The 17,675-nt window shown below is 41.0% G+C and overlaps 1 protein-coding gene across 1 annotated transcript in view; it reads right to left on the bottom strand.

Annotated features, from left to right (window-relative positions):
- Positions 1-10,118: 10,118 nt before the first annotated feature.
- The window catches only part of zgc:92275 (cholesterol 7-desaturase nvd), a 20,916-nt gene continuing 13,359 nt past the window's right edge, over positions 10,119-17,675 (bottom strand). The window contains exon 7 of the mRNA XM_032540111.1: positions 10,119-11,086. Within this exon, the coding sequence (XP_032396002.1) occupies positions 10,925-11,086 (162 nt within the window). The 3' untranslated portion in view covers positions 10,119-10,924. The remainder of the gene's footprint in view (positions 11,087-17,675) is intronic.

Consider the following 17,675-nt stretch of genomic DNA (forward strand, 5'->3'; position numbering starts at 1 on the left):
TGGGATAACTGCACGGTCACGGCTTTCTTAAATAGACCACGGTATCAATCACAGATTTGCTGATGCAGAAAGAAGAAGACGCATGCGCCATTTGTGTCACCCAATGAGCAGCAGCTTCTAATGGAAAGTAACGAGGAGGTGAAGCATATGGTATGCAGAAAGGGAAATACGGCTGTTGTCAAACAGAGAGAAAAAGACCAACAGGCTATGGCGGACCGACTGAATGTGTAAGGATGTAAAAATATCTACTTAGCCTACTACTCACTCCACTTTTTTTTTTTTTTTTACAAAGTTGTAGGCTACACTGTCTTTTAATTGTTTTAAACATGCAAGTTTCATGTGTTGGTTTTGTTGCTGTATCTGTTTTTATGTGATAAATGTGCTGGTTTTATTGTAAAGTGTCTTTTGAGTAGCCTACCATGTAAAGCACAATATAAATAAAATATATTATTTAGCCTACTTTGCCTTAAATGTGAGCAGAGAGAATTAATGTTCCTCGGAAAATGTACCCTAAGGACTCTAGGCTTAATTTCAAACCCTTATTCACAACATGAGAACATGTTTTACAACCATATGCGCAAATCTCTGTAAATTTTCTAATTTTAAATATCTTTGTGCAATTAATGTTCATACAGAACAATCAGAAATGGACAAAAACTAGAAAAAGAAGTCAGTGACTTCAATACATGCTGTGAGCATTTATGTAAAACAATATGCATGTTTTGTTATTCTTCTGACAATTGACAGCACCAAAATAAAGCACTGCATTGTCCCACTCTCCGGAGTATCCTTTATAAACCTGAAGCTGCACAGACCACGGACGCCGTGCTGCTCGTCTCATTTTTACAGAGAGAGTGGACACTGATGTGATGCACAGGTCTGCCACCAGGCAGCGGCCACCGGGCAGCGGCCACCGGGCAGCGGCCACCGGGCAGCGGCCACCGGGCAGCGGCCACCAGGCAACGCCAGACAGCCTCGAAACACTACCGGCCCACTCTCCCGATTGCCACTCCGCATCTGGATGCCAGTGCAACCATTTCTAACCATCTAAACAACTGCTATAGTAGGGTTTAAATCAAACTCATTCAAGTAATGCATGTTAATAAAAAAATAAAGCAGAACACATGCAGAAGACAATGGAATAACTTAAACACGTTTAGTGCGGATCAGAGCGGCAGCTGATTTAACACATGAGACTCCAGGATTAATCTTAGCCTGGCTGTTAGCCTGCTCTGGACCAGGCTAGCCTCAAAGAATAAATCTCCATGGTTACTTGGCTGGGTTTAATTCAACCTGGTTTTGTGCAACCAAGTCCAAGCTAAATTCACCCAGGATAACTTGAATATCCCAGCTTAATCCTTTATCCTGGTTTTGTGCAACAGTCCCCAGGTTGCTAGACTAAACTGTGTGTAATCTGCTGCCAGCCCTTTTGTTTGTTGGCTGTTGGCCTGTAGCCTTGTGGCTGCAGTGTTTCTTTTGTTGTTTAAATGTTAAAAGGACTCTCAGCTGAATAAATACCTTTTCCACCCTACCAAGATCATCTGGTTTATGATGCGTCCCTTACCCCTAGACAATCAGGGACATAACACTTCTGATCTTCTACAGATCAGAAACACATCTCTTCTCTCAGGGATCTTCCCAAAGGCCTTAAAAAGCCACTCTTAAAAAAGAACAATCTAGATAGTGTACGTCACAAATGGACAACTATAGGCCGATATCAAACCTTTTGTTTTTAAATGAAAAAAAATTGAAAAGCGTTTTTTCCACAACTCTTGTACTTTTCCAACCTTTTCTTGTCACTAAATGGTTTTGATTCCTTCCAGCACTGAGACGGCTCTTGTTAAAGTATTTCATGACATCCACTTAAACAAAGATAGTGGCAAAATTTCAGTATTACTTGATCTCAGTGCTGCAGTGATATGGTCAACCATTACATATTGCTAGACAGATTGGAAAACTGGGTTGGCCTTTCTGGCTCAGTACTAAACTGGTTTGAATCATATTTAAAGAGCAGGGACAACTTTGTGTCCATAGGTAATTATGCATCTGAACACACAAATAGGACATGCAGAGTTCCCCAAGGCTCCGTTCTCGGGCCTCTTCTGGCTTCCACTGGCTCAGATTATGGAAAACAACAAAATAAGTTATTGTATTAGCATAGCATTAGTTATGCAGATGACACACAAATTTACATAACAGTATTGCCAGGGGACTATAGTCCAATTCAACAACTGAATATGTGCATTGAACAAATTAACAACTGGATCTACAGGTCTCCCTAAAAAAATCAATCAGACAGCTGCAGCTGATTCCAAATGCTGCTGCTCGGGTCCTCACTAAGACCAAGAGACTGGATCACATCACTCCAGTTCTGAATTCTTCACACTGGCTTCCTGTGCCTCAAAGAATTGATTTCAAAATACGTCTGCTGGTTTATAAATCATTAAATGGTTTAGGGCCAAAATACATTTCTGATCTTCTACTACACTATGACCCACCCAGACCTCTCAGGTCTCTGGGACAGGTCTGCTTTCTGTCCCCAGAGTCAGAACTAAAGGGGGGAAGCAGTGATCAGTTTTTATGCTCCACAACACTGGAACAAAGTCCCAGAAAACTGCAGGTCTGCCCCGACTCTGTTCTTTTAAATCAAGAATGAAGACCTTTATTTTTTATGTTGCTTTTCTTTAAATAACTGTTCACTTCTTATACTGAAGTTGCATTGTTGAAACTGTATGACAATCAGCGTGGGTAAGATCAAAATGAAATAAATTGATTAGGTTCTGATGAACACTCCTAAACAATTAAGCAAAGATAAGGAGAAATCATTAGCAATTATTGGTGGCTGAAACAAATATTGAAGTGAACTAAGTAACTTGGTACCTTTTGGGTTGTTTTTTGAGATTGGGGTCGTGGCCATTCTGGAGCTATTTCTGAACAGGAAACCAACATATTTCTGAGAATTTCTCCAACGAGGGTGTGACATACAGATTTTATGGTAAAATCTACAAGAAACAGTTGGAGCTGTTCAGGATTTTGCAAATTTTGTCGTGATTAAACTAAGCCTTATAGTGACAACTACATTGTAAGGTAAAGTGTACTTATGGGTAACCAGAGTACAAAGTCCCATGATCCTACTGGGCCCATGGTGAATGAGATAGTAAGGAAATATGGTTTTCCATGTATAGAATGCCTAGCGTATGGGTCAACAAAGTTTGGGTTTCCACAAAATGGTTCATCAAGTACAGGAAAAGTGACAGGTCTGCTCTACTCTGTTCTTTTAAATCAAGGCTGAAGACCTTTCTTTTTGATGTTGCCTTTCTTTAAATAATTGTTAATTTCCCATACTAGAGGTTGCATTGCTAAAATTATATGGCAATCTTATCTGCTTTTACATTTTTTGTTGTTTTTAACTGCTCTTTAATGTTTAATTTCTTATACTGCACTGTAACTTTTATCCTCGTGTTGTATCTGTTTTTAATTTCTTAATTTTTTACTGTTTTATGTAAAGCACTTTGAATTGCCTTGTTGCATATACAGTATGTGTGTTATACAAATAAGCTGCCTTGCCTTGATGGAAACACGGTTGTGTCAAGTCTGTTCCCCGTCAGTATGTGTTTTCCCCTACCTAAACCCACAGACCGTAGCTAATTATTAACAGTCTATGCCTAAACCAAACCTTATCCCTAACCATAATTTTAGATGGAGACGCTACACATTTTAACAAGGACAGTTTGACTCAACACTGGAAAATCCAAACAAAGATCCAAACTAGACAAAAGCCTCTGAGTCAGTGGTCATTTTCTCTTAGGGGCTGACACTGAGCGACTCCTTTAAAATTAGTACGTAACATAAAAACATATTGATTGATGATGTCGCTAGTGTCGCATACGTTCCAAACTTCATGTTTCACATCATATTTAATATCCCCAGATCAATACAATGCAGAGACTTAGGCTTCTTGGTTGTTGTTTAGACGCCGAGGCGTGGTTTCAATTAGGTCCTCCATGCGATTGCATGCCATCCAGAAATGTTTTAATCCATCATGGAATTGTAAAATAAATGAATAACTATGAATCCAAAAATTAAGAAAATCTCCCATTTCTCCATGACACTTCCACCTAGCACTGTTCTGTGTTTTTTTAGCTTGATGGCTAACACCAAGGCCTTTTGCACAACAACAATAAAAAACTATTCAGTCAACGTTTTGTTTGAAAGGTCATCTTTTACTGTTACCGCCATCTTGGCTGCTGGCTGTGTTGACTGATGGAGCCTTCCCAGGTAACCTGATCCAAGCAGGAGGGCCTTGAAATGAGTGGATGTAGGCAGACACAGGCAGGATCAGGGGCACGTTCAATCTCACAAAAAACACTGTGGTTTCCTTGCAACGGTGTGAAACAGTGTGCAACAGGCTTTGAATTATGTTTGTCTCTCGTTAATCGACTGTGTCACAGGTGATAGCCAATCAGCAAAGACGTGTCTATAAACTAAAAACAGCACAGCGCTTGTGTGTGTTCAACACACCCCGTTACAGTTCATTTTTGTTTCCTCTGATTGCCAAGACGATAGTTTTCCAAAAGCCTACTTTATTATTGTTCTCTGTGTGATTGCAATACATTCCCGAGAGATTCAATTTTCAGCATCATGTCTATAACTCCAATGGGCATAACAGCGTTGAATACAATTTATTTACATTATTACACAAGGAAACCAGGCAGGGGGGGCTTTAGACCTCAGAGCATTAAGGCTTTTTTTTAAATTAATATTTTAGACATCTATGCCTTTGACAAGTTTAAATTTGATAATCAACATAAGAAGGGAGGGGGGGCTGACATAACTTAAAAGTGCACTACATCAACAGCAAAACAAAAAAGGAAGCCATCTTTCATCTTTGTTCTCTTTTTTTCCTCTCTCTTTGAATGAATAAAGTGGATATTAAGGATTAAATTGCTGGCCATGTCTCACTCATGTGCACTGTGAAAGGAGACCAAGCTGGGTTTTGTTGCTGAGAATATGCAGCAGTCACAGCACAGAGAATCCGAGCTGTTCTGATGAAAAGTAGGTCACTATGTGCCTCGGAAAGATGTGAAGAGTTTTGATCCAAAATCAAACCTCAGTTTTTCCGTGGCACCCAATCCTAAAGTACAAAGATAACAAGAGTCTGAGGTTGACACACTGATAAGAGCTTGGATCCTGAAAGGTTGACAGATATTTAAGAAATGTCATACAATGAACCTCATGGCTCATGGTGTTTACAATATCAAAAACTAATTCATGTGCAAGTGAAAATTATCCCAGTCACGGTAGCTTTTGCCAACTCCAAATTGGGCTTATTCCAGTTTTAATATCTATAGTGAAAGATTAGTCAGAAATGACTAAGACCTACGCGTTCCTATGTCCCAGTGTGCTGTATGTAACTGTTAGCAAATATTATGTTTCCCATATTGTGTTTTCTGAATATAAAAAAATAAAAACATTTGATCACAAAAAAACACCTGAGTCCAAAGGTGAGTGTGGCATGTTCAGGGTAGGAAAGATTATAAATGGGGTAATTAAACAATGCAAGATTAAATGAGATTTTACATATTTTTGCAGAGTACCTGTGAGACAAATCAGATGCAGGTGCTTGTTTTCCCCCAAATGTGACTTATTTGTATGGTATCCTAATAGTTTACAGGTGTGACAACCCTGGCTGCATGTGTTGGTGTGTTAGCTTGTTAGTATAAGCTGGAACACCTGAGTGTTCTCAGGTATTAAGCCTCTCTCTCTCTCTCTTCTCTCTCCCTTCCTTCCTTCTTCCTTCCTCCTTCCCCCCCCCCCCCCCCCCCTCCCTCTGCCAGTGAGTCGTTGCTTTTCAGCTCTTCTTGTTTCTCCACTTGTTTGTTGTTTTGAGGTTATCTTTATGTTTAGTTTACACAAGCGCGTGTGTGCACACACTCATCATCACTCATGCACACTTACACCACTGACACCCCACACCATGCAACACTCATTTATTTGGTTTGATTTAGGTTTCAATTGAATAATACAGTATATTTTTGTAAAACATTACCATGGTGTGTCTCCCATTTACTGTAGCATAAGAGCCAGGTCATAACAGGCAGTTCATTCATAAACCATTTCGCAGAAGTCAGACATCACTCAAATTATGATCTATACGCTTAGCCGCCACTGAAAAGTATGGACAGTATTAGAACAGGAACAACCATGTACAGGAAGTAGCCCAGCAGCAGGAGGAAGAGCAGCAGCAGAGCAGTGACACAGAAGCAGATGAAGTACGGTCGCACCAGTCTGAAGCCTCTGACAAGGCAGCCACCGAGGACGCTGCATCCACAGATGTGTGTGTCTGCCTCCAGCTGCTCTTCCCCAGCAAAGCAGCACAACAGCGATCCGGGGACGACCTGAAGCTCAGGGCCAGGGCTGCCGACGAGGGCCGGTCGGGGCTCGTAAACACTGTCACTGTACGACTCCTCCTGCAGTCTTCTGATCTCCCACTGTGGGAACGGTGTGGTCTGTCGACAGAAGGGGCACTGCAGTCGGCTCTGGTCCTTGGCCCGCCTCATGATGCCAGCTATACAGCGGTGGCACAGTGTGTGATTGCAGTTGAGTAAGGCGATGTGGTGCGAGTGGAGCAGCTCGCTGCAGATGGGGCACTCGTGTCGACTTCTGTCACTGCACAAACTCCTGACACTTCCACCGCAGCCGGCCTCACGCCTGCCAGCCAATTCCAGGTGATGTGGAACAGATGTTGTTAGGTCAGCCCCATCTGTTGCTATTTCCGTGTCTGCTTTGTGATTCTCATCATGGCTGTCCTGATATGTGTGCAGAAGTAGAGGCTGTGTGACTGAGTCGCTTTTATCTTCTCGCTTGCCCCTCGGGGTGTAGAAATCTCCGTCACAAATCTCTTCCGCAGCCGGCAAGTGCTTTTCTTCAAGTTTAACAACGCCTTCCTCCTCAGTTCCAAGAGCTTCTGCCTCATCCATTCTTCATAAGATTTTTTTCTGCCCGTTTTAGACATTAAACGCAGCCCTAACACAAACTCAACATGTTTCTTTATTACAGCAAACTTACTCTGTGGACAAAGCTCAAGTGAGCCAACTGCTGATGTAATGCTTCAGTAAAACAAAGGCAACCCAGTCCTCTCCCAGCATGAACCCAGATAAGATAAGCTCTTTCACAGATAAGGAGTGCTATGCAATAATAAGAGATTCAGGGAAGTGCCACTGGCCAAGTAGTACTGTGAACATTTAACTACTTCGCTCAATTTAACACGCTAACGTATTCAGTGCAATGGAAAACTTTTGCCATTTGAGTATGCATGAGCAAACACATTTGAGCAAACAGATTTATTCTGCATATTTAAATAAACAGTACATCTGTAGATTAGCCAGTAACAAAAATACATTTTAATATTAAGATGCAACAAAAACTCCAGGTCTCTCTTTTCAATAATCCATAAGACCTTTAATCCCCCTGATTCCCTGCCTTCTCCCATGTACTCAGTTGAAAATTGTAATTCATGGTTGTCTTTTTTAATGAAAAAATCAACTCCATTCACCAGCAATACATTTGACCCCCTTGCCTTCCCCTCCACCTTGCCCCTCCCAATAGCCAGTCATTTGTTGCTTTCTACTGCCCACCCCCTCCGAAATTCTGATCTCATTCGTAAACCAAGTCTCAACCTGTTCTCTTGACCCCTCCCACAGTCTGGTCAAAACCTGTCTCACTTCCCTCACTCCTTCATAACTACCATTATTCATTCTCTCTCTCTGGTATTGTCCCCTCACTTTTCAAAACAGCATCCGTCTCACCGATTCTGAAAAAACCTGGCTAGACCCAACCAACTATAATAACTTCGTCTACTCAAATCTTCCCTTTATTTCTAAAATTCTTGAAAAAATAGTGTCTGTTCAACTCCATGCTTTTTACCCTTAACTGTCTTTATGAACCTTTCCAGTCTGGTTTTGCCCCTCCCATAGTACTGAAACTGCCCTTATAAAAATCACCAATGATCTCTCACAGCTGCTGATTCCGGACTCATCTCCATCCTCATCCTCCTCGATCTCAGTGCGGCCTTTGATACCATTTCTCACTCCATTCTCCTCAATAGACTTTCTTCCCTCGGCATCTCTCACACCCTCTTGACTGGTTCGCTCATATCTCTCCGACCGCACTCAGTTTATTCAACTCAAATCTTTCACATCCCACCTCCCTGTTACTACTGGCGTCCCTCAAGGTTCAGTTCTTGGCCCCCTCCTTTTATCACCTACCTACTTCCCTTGGCAATATCTTCCGCAAATTCAACATTCATTTTCATTGTTACGCAGACGACACCAGCTCTACTTATCCAGCAAACCCACCTCCGCTCCCCCCTTGTCCCTTATAACGCTCTTACTTGAAATAAAAGAATGGTTCACCTCAAACTTCCTTAAACTAAACAGTGATAAAACCGAAATCCTCCTCGTAGCCACCAAGTCCACCCTATCCAAAATCAATAGTTTCTCTACCAATCGACAAACTTGGTCTCCCCTTCCCTCAGGTCAAGAGTCTGGGCGTCATCCTCGATTCCTCCCTTTCCTTTCAGTCACACATAAATAATACTGCCGGTCTGCATACTTCCACCTAGCAACATAAACCGCCCGTCCGTCCCTTACCCCTCACACTGCCTCCATCCTTATCCACAGCCTCGTCACCTCCCGCTGTGCTACTGTAACTCTCCTTTTTTGCCTTCCTAAAAATCCCTCCATAAACTTCAACTTCTTCAGAACTCAGCAGCTCGTGTCATCACCAGAACCCCTCTTTTCATCATATAACCCGGTTCTTCAGCAGTCCATTGGTCCCGGTTCAATTCAGAATACAATTTAAAATCTCTTCCATACTTTCAAAGCCATCCATAACCTTGCCCCTCCATATCTATCAGAACTCCTACACATTGGTCCCCTCCCGCTCAATCGATTCTTCCTCTATCCACCTCACTGTCCCCCCAGCTCGACTCATCACCGTGGGGAGCAGAGCTTCAGCCGCTCTGCTCCCCAGCTCTGGAACTCACTCCCACCGACTCCGCAACATCAACTCTCTCCCTCTGTTCAAAACTAGAATAAAAACCCATCTGTTCCAGCTTGCTTATCTGTAAATACATGTTCGTTTGTGTTTGTGTTGTTGTTGTTGTTTTGTTGTTTTTTTGTTTTATGTTCCCTGTATCTGTCTTTTATTCTCTGTAAAGCGTCCTTGAGTGTTAGAAAGGCGCTGTTAAATAAAATGTATTATTATTATTATTAAAAGATACAAGTTCATCTGATATTCATTGTGCTTTTTTTTAACATTGCTGGTTATTTTCTTTGAAATGTGTTTTCTATCTTCTGACAATCACATGGAAATTAAAATATACAGCAAAGCAATCACACATAATCAGCCCCATCGCCACAGGCAACTGAAGATTATTGCACCGGATCATTTAACGAAGCCTCACAGGAATGTGAGCATCAAGTCAATGACGAGTCGACAATGTGCACAGGGAATAAAAAAACAATGCATATGGCTGTCTTTCATACAGATCTGCTGGAGCAGTGTTTTATATGTTAAACAAAAATTAAATAAATAACACAATACAACAGTTTTTCATCAGTTTTTAACATAAATGATCAGACTTAAAATTAAGTAAAGACTGACTCTAGTCGTAAATTAAAAAAAAAAAAAAAAAACTTTGCATATTGACATGAATCCCTGATCAGGGTTTCAGGGGAAAAAGATTGAAGTAAAAATATTGCTATAAAAAACACACATCTATAGTATAGATGTACAAAGTGTACTTTTTTATTACATACTTGCAAGAACCCATCTTTCTTTCAGTCTCTGTGCCTTGTTTTGGTAAAATGAAGGGAAATATTCATTTTCTTGTATGTTATACGTTCAGCACCGAGATCATGTTATAATCAAAGGACCACTTTATAATTTCTCACCATTCACTACTAAAGCATCTGTAATCAATAGTTTGTATAATGTCAATAGATGTCTTGTATGGGAAAGTGGTGATGCTACAGAGAATGTTCTGCAGTCTGCGGCTATCCTGTTTTACTTCACTCTCATCATTCTCCAACCCAAATCTTCCACCTGACCACAGTAGCAGGACATATCACCAATGTTTTTTCTTAACCCAAAGTCTAGCTTCATTTTTCCTTGTTACAAAGTTGTACAGTTTTTTTGAGGAATAGAGGAGATAACAGAGAGAGATAAGCCTAAAAGATTGGTGGAGTGGTACTTTAGGTTGTCATTGCACACGGCTGTGACTAGAAAGTCACTATCAGCCGGCTAACCTGAGATACCAATCGGAAAACAAACACACACCTGCCATTCCACCTGCGGCTGAGGCCTTGCCCGTGTGATTTAAACTTACAGATTGGAAGGCCAGATTCGTGTTTTCTAGTACAGATAAAGCCAGAGTGAGAAAGAAACTGATATAAGATCATAGTGGTGTGAGACTTTTCACTGAACTCGAACTCGAGGCAGGTGGTTTATATTAACCCATAGCACACGTACAGACAAAAAACAAGATTAGCTCTCTGTTCCTAAGCACAAGACTGTTACTGTTTATGTATGTGTATCAGTATTTGCATATTGCAGAGTAAAAACTCAGTTACTTATGCTGGTCCAACCAGGCGACATGACATCTGTAGGCACTTGCATATGTAAAGCTGGAAAGTCATACTCAATCAGAATTATTAAAGGAGGTTATACGGTTTAACATAAGTTTCAGGCTTTTAAAAGAGCCCCATCCCACAAACAAATCAGCTCTCCTTTCCTCCTTTTATTCATTATATGAGACAGATGAAAATTAATCGTGGACTCCCTCCTCTGACACCTCTGATTAATGTCAACCCTGACCTGACATCTTCTCTGCTGATCTCTCTCCACTTTTAGTTCAGAGAGGTCAGAAGTCCAAAGTGTCACGCTGGTGTTGCAGCCGCGGGCTGTTCTCGCTGTAGAACTGACTGTACCAGCGCCGGTGTTTCTGGATGGCTGCGTCTGCCTTCACGAGGAGAGGCTTGGAGATGTACTTCTTATTGTTCCAGATCATCACATCGCGCTCAAACTAGAAACACAAGAACAAAACAGGAGTCCGTCACTGGGCAGAGTTTCACATCATCATGTCAAAACAACATAAAAAACATGATTCATTATAGCAGGTTTGTTTTACATTAGAAACTAGAGCTGGGTATTGTTCAAAAATATTCAATACCGGTACCGAGACAAATACCGTGACTTTGATACCGGTTCCTAACTGATCAGTTTTGATACTACTTTTATAAAACAAAAAGAAATTACAACATTACACATAAGGCACAAATCCTTTTATTTATTTTTCACCTCCTATTACATTGATTCTGTCTCTCTGTGAAACGTGGAGTTTTTCCTGCATGGTCTCTACGAGGTTTAACAGCCAATCGCCAGCATTATTTGGTTATGGTAGAAGCATGCTGCTTACTTATCACCTCACTGACACTGATGAGATTTACTCTTTCATTATTAAAATTGGGTATTAAATGACAAGGCATTTTTCAATACTCAATACTTTAGAGGCAATTTGGTCGGTGCCTAAAAAGAACTGAATCTGGTTCCCAGCCCTATTCGAAACATGTTTGTGTTTAATCCCAGCACTTCTTCCTCTATCCGCACTTCCTTCCCTGAGCACTTAAAAATAAAGCAGGTGGCACAGTTGGGGGCTCTAGAGCGCCCCCCTAAGTAAGTAATAATTAAAGTAATAAGTAGTACGATTAAGTAAACTTTATTATATAGCACCTTTCACAACAAGAAGGGTCACAAAGTGCTTTACAGTAAAAAAAAAAAAAAAAAAAAAAAACAGCAAACAATAATCTAAGCCATATGCTAGTTAAAAGCTTGTCTAAAAGATGTGTCTTGAGGTGTTTTTTAAAAGATTCCACAGAATCCAAGGCTCTAAGCTAAGGAAGAGAGTTCCAGAGCCTTGGAGCGCCACAGAAAAGGCTCGGTCGCCCCTGGTTTTAAAACGTGTTCTGGGGACAGTTAAAAGGTCTTGGTCTGAAGACCTTAGAGAACGACCAGAAGTGTAAACGTGCAGTAGATCCTGGATGTAAGCAGGGGCTTGTCCATGCAAGGCTCTATAAGTAGTGATTAAAATTTTAAAATGCACTCTAAACCAATTGGTAGCCAATGAAGAGCCTTAAGCACCGGAGTAATATGTGATCTCCTGCTGGTCTTAGACAAAGTCTTGCAGCAGCATTCTGAACCACTTGCAATTTATCCATTGATGATTTGTTTAAGCAAGTGTACAGTACATTACAATATAACCAACGGGAGAAATAAAAGCATGAACAGCATCTCCACTCTTTTTGAGAGACCACGAAACGGATCTTAGAAATGTTCCTGAGATGGAAAAAACAGGAACGAACCACGGATTTCACATGACTGTTAAACACATAGATTGTCAAAAAGACACCTAGATTTCGCACACCATTACAATCAGAGAGTGATAATGCCCCAATGGCCTGCCTAATCTTGGGGTAATGCTGTCTGGGCAAAGATCATCACCTCAGTTTTCTATTTTAATTGCAGGAAATTGTCCGCCATCCATTTGTTAATGGAGGCTAAACAAGTGTGCAACATTGACAGTGTTTGTCTAGCCTATCAGGGCTAAAGATAAATACAGTTGGATGTCGTCGCATAACAATGGTAAGATATTTCGTCAAACACCACCATAATCTTTCCAAGAGGAAGCAAGTACAGACTAAACAACAGGGGGCCACCAGACCCTGGGGGGCACACCACAAGACAGAGGAGCAGATTCCGACTTGTATGTTCCTATGGACACAGCAAAGGTCCTGTCTGAAAGATAGGAAGAAACCAATCCAGGCTGTCCAGTGATGCCTACAGCACTTTTCATTCAGAGTGCAGTGTTCAACAGTATCAAATGCTCACTGAGATCTAGTAGACCAGGACAGAACATTTACCGCCGTCAGCTGCCATCAAATGTCATTGGAGACTTTAAGAAGGGTAGTCTCTGTAGAATATTTTTACGAAAGCCAGACTGATACTTATCAAAATATTATGAGCAACCCAAACATTATTAGTTGGTTTGCAACCACCTTTTCTAAAATTTGAAATAAAAGGCAATTTCGAGATAGGCCTGTAGTTTTTGAACAAAGTTGCATCTAGTTGCTCTTTTTTAAATAGGCTGCACAAGAGCATGCTTAAAACAGCCAGGGACCTGACCCAGCTGAAGAGATAAATTTAAAATTGAAACCAAACATGGGCCAGAAGATGTAAGGTTTTTAAAAGCAAAGATGTAAACATATCAACAGGGCTTTGGGAGGGTTTCATCGAGCCCACAAGCTAATGATATCATCAAGGAAGAGGGGCAGAAGGAGTCCAGAATGAGGGTCTTGTGATGAGTAGCTATAGGTGAGGTTGCTGATGGTACTGCTTGCCCGACAGATCTGACCTTTCCACAAAATAGCAAAAAAATGTTGCAGTCACATTTGAGAACACAGGGACAATACATTCAGAGGGGAAACAATATTATTAATGTTTTCAAACAGAGCTTTAGGATTGTTTTTACGTAGATCAGATTAGTAAAATACAGGTTCTAGCATCCTTGATCGCTTCATTCAGTTCTACTAAGAGCCCTTTAAGATGCAGACGATGACTTGGAGTTGAGTCGCTTTCCATAGACCTCAGTCTCCACAGACACGCCTCGGCTGAAAGGCGTCATTCAACCAGGGGGATGATTAAATGAGGGAATTTCTCTAATGTTAAAGGGTGCAATTTTGTCCACCAGCAGGGTGCAATGATCATTAAAAGCCTGAACACATGCGTCCACGTCACAGAGATAGAAACAGAGTTTAAGTCAAAAGCGGCTGAAAATTTTCAACGTAAGCTGGTTAATCGAACGTGAACAACGCCCGTTTAACAGCAGGGATCCTCATTATGAGGCAAGATCAAATAGGATGCATTTGTGATCACTAACAAATACATCTTCATGCAGACATTATAATGTTCATATCATGAGAAAAAACAAGGTCAAGCGTATGCCCCTTGCTGTGCGTAGACCAGAACATGCTGATTAAATTAAAAGATTCAAGATATTTACAAATTCAGAAGCGTTTTGGCAAGTGACTCATCCACATGAATATTAAGTCACCACATAATCACTTTGTCCAGCTTATAATGGATGATAAAAGTCAGAAAATCAGTAAGAAGGGGGCCCGGCCCAGGTGGCGGTAGATTAAATGCATAAAATGTATTTAAACACCAACTTTAGTAATCGGTAGTTCGAAAGAAGGGTACTGCCGGCGCCATTGATTGACAGATAAAATGCTTTTTAAAACCACAGCAAAACCACCACACGGCCCGTGAGTCTTGGTGTGCTGATAAAGTACAATCCACAGGACAGAGCTCATCAGGTGACGTACCCAGTTCCCGTTGCCATGTCTCCGTAGCAACATGAAGTCCATGTTTTGGAAGAAAATAAATCACCGAGCAAAGAGACTTGTTAGCATTGAACGGGCATTTATGAGACCCATCCTGAGCGGTGCAAGAGCAGCTGATGAAGGAAGAGGCTCGCACAGCGACCTCAGATGCGCACAACACACACCGCGACCACGGTAGGTTTTCTCCAGGGAACAGGGACCAGACCCGGAACAGCGGGGAAGACGGACAACGAAAGAGAGTCTGGAGTCACAGTCAAAGACCCCAGCTTCAGGGATTTTTTTTCCGATGAACCTGCCAACCTGCCCTTTTTCCTCTGCTTTCCTCTGCCGTTTCTTCTTAGGTCGTATCAGGCCCTCTCGATGTCGCGTACCAGTTGCAAGTGGACGCACGAACGGGCTGCAAACTCACCTTAACCACACCAGGTACATCCGTCACCGCACTCTCCCATGGGATCGGATCAGCAGCAAAGTTTGGCGATCGTACACCCCGCCGGTTGACACAATATTTTTGACAAACTTAGTACAATTAGCGCAGGAACAAACAAACGAGTCGGACGAGCAACCAGCCGCAGCGGCAAAGCCAAACACGCCCATTGCAGTGACGTTTAATGCTGCGACGTCAGAAAGTAATTGTAATAAAAGTAAACAGGCGTTGAAATTCTTTGAGATGGAAATGACAATTCCTCCCTAATGTCTGGAGAGGCCTTAACTTGGACATACCTACTCCGATCTTCACCAGATTTGTTATGCATATTGCTCTAATCATTGCGAACATATTTCCCATTTACCTTCATTAGCTCCGCCCGACCGGAAGGCGGCCATTATGAATTTATGAAATGTTTATGAAATGTTTTACGTTCTTTCAAAGAAACAGACTTTCACTTAAATAGGACATCGAATGCAAAAAAAACATTTATGAAGCAATTTGTATTTTTTCACTGTCTCATTGTAATCATTTATTATAATTTATCAGAATTGATTTCTGATCAAATGTCACGCCACAGTTAGTCCATCAGCTGCTGAGATTGGGCCACACTCAAACTCTACCTCTGGAAAAGTTAAGGTACTCTCAAATTTGAACCAATTAGGTATGTATGTTAGGAAACATTTCAGAAGGGTTGTGGAAAATGAAACGCTGACCAAAACGTGTGTAATGGGAAAATTACATTTAAGCATGATTTCATATATCCTTCTGTAATATTATTCACAGTATTACATTACTATGCTTTTCAGTTATATGACTTCATTTAATTCATTCTGTATGTGTCCTCCCTGAAGAAGAGATCACACCTTCAAATGTACCGGTTGAAGGTCGGTGCCTGAAGTCTGAAAGACCAGACCTGTCCAGAGCTATGTTTATTAATAAAGGTGCAGGGTCAGAACAGCTTCTCTTTGAACGTGACCAAAGGCACAGGTTGTCTTTGGCAGCTAAGGTAAATGAGAGACACTGAGGCATGAGGGACAGATGTAGAAAAGATGTAGACGTGGCTCCAACTTGTCTGTGTTTTAAGATGAACTGTTTTGCTAAGATTAGGCCCGTTTTCCAAACTAGGTCTCCTTTTGCTGGGAAAAAAGAATATAAGACCGGGGTTTTTACTTTGTCTGGGTGAGACACTGCTGTAAACCTTGTGTGACTGTTTGCCTTATACTCTGCAGAGTGTAATAAAAATACACCAAAAACCAACCTTGGTTCATCTGCTCAAGCTGTCTCTATTTTTTTCAAGAAAAACCTCACTTTTTCTCACATAAAATTTTTTCTCCCCTGCTGTTCAGAAAACTTCCACGACACATGTCTCAAAACTAGATATTAAATATTTTATTTTAGTACCAAAGTTCTGCATCAAAAATCTGGTCATAGATAACCTCGTTCTTTTTTCAGGTAGTTTCTTATTTAAAGGAGTACCGACACAGAAGCCATTGAATGTACTGCTGTTGATTTAATTCAAAAATGTAAATCTGCTTCAGTACAGTCACATTCTTTGAGGAAGAAAACAATCCTCATGTGCATCTGTCATGTTTCCTGTGTTTAATAAAACTGTTTATCCTGTTAATCCAACTGATGAACCCATTTTGGTTTAGGCAGTTTTAGTGTTGACCCACCCATTACCATCCAGAAAAAAAACTTTGATCTCTGTCATTTGAGCCAAATTAATAGTTTTCCTTTTGTTAAATCAATGACTGTGTTTTTTCTGTTTTTCACACTGCTCATTATCAAGTTTAATGAGGGCTGTTTACACCTTTTCTGTGACTTGTGTGGTGTTAATTTTTCTGTTAGCAATGAGGCAAAGAATTAAACCAAAAGGCAGAGTGGGACGCTAATGCACACAATGATCTCTTCACATCAGCGCAATCTATATTCATAAACGTGTTACTAATAAATTAAAAGTGATCTAACAGCAGCAGGGGCAGAAAGAACCCTGATTCTTTTAGGGTTCTAAAAATATCTTCAACTTTGTGTCATTTCCCCTCAGTCTCTCTAGCTAAGTTTCCATCCACTTGTCAATCAAATTACCTAAAGTTTGGTAAAAAAACTCATGTGAATAAAGCTGGGGAAAGTGTGTTTCCATCCAATGGCTTTAAAGCGAAATGAAAACCTGTGCGTAATGACGTCACATGCTGTTTCGCGGTCAAATTGGTATATTGAATTGATTTTAGACATTTTAAGGTGTTTCCACTCATTTTCGCACTGAATCGCAAAACATTCAAGCAAACTTTTGCAAACAAAGTTTTTCTAGACAAGATGGATCGTCGCGCCTACCAACAAATATAATATAATAATCAATATGGCCCAAGTTGTAATAGTGCTTATGTTCCAGCTGATAAGGACATATCAAGCTATAATAAGAAAACAACGACACTATCAACACATCGCTATGACAATGCAGATGCAACTTGCCTTTTATTTTTCCTCCGGCACCGCTGTGAGACAACACTTTTTTGAGACATGTCTTGCTGTTTAAGCGCCTTCCATTTACTCCGGAGGACGTCCCACGGCTTTTCCTAACCTTTGTTGGCCATTTCCTTCGCGAGTTCCCGATAAATTAAATTCAAAAAGTCTCTCGTGTCCTTGTCCGTCTATTTACATCTGTCTTTGTTGACACCCGCCATGTGTGCAAACAGAGCAGAAATACTGGGCGAGATGAACTCTTCTTTGTTTTGTGGAGGGTTGCAACCATAAAATGACCTAAAACTTAATCGCAATTCATTATTTATTTG

Source organism: Etheostoma spectabile, chromosome 16 (genome assembly GCF_008692095.1).
Source record: "Etheostoma spectabile isolate EspeVRDwgs_2016 chromosome 16, UIUC_Espe_1.0, whole genome shotgun sequence".
NCBI classification, from domain to species: domain Eukaryota; kingdom Metazoa; phylum Chordata; class Actinopteri; order Perciformes; family Percidae; genus Etheostoma; species Etheostoma spectabile.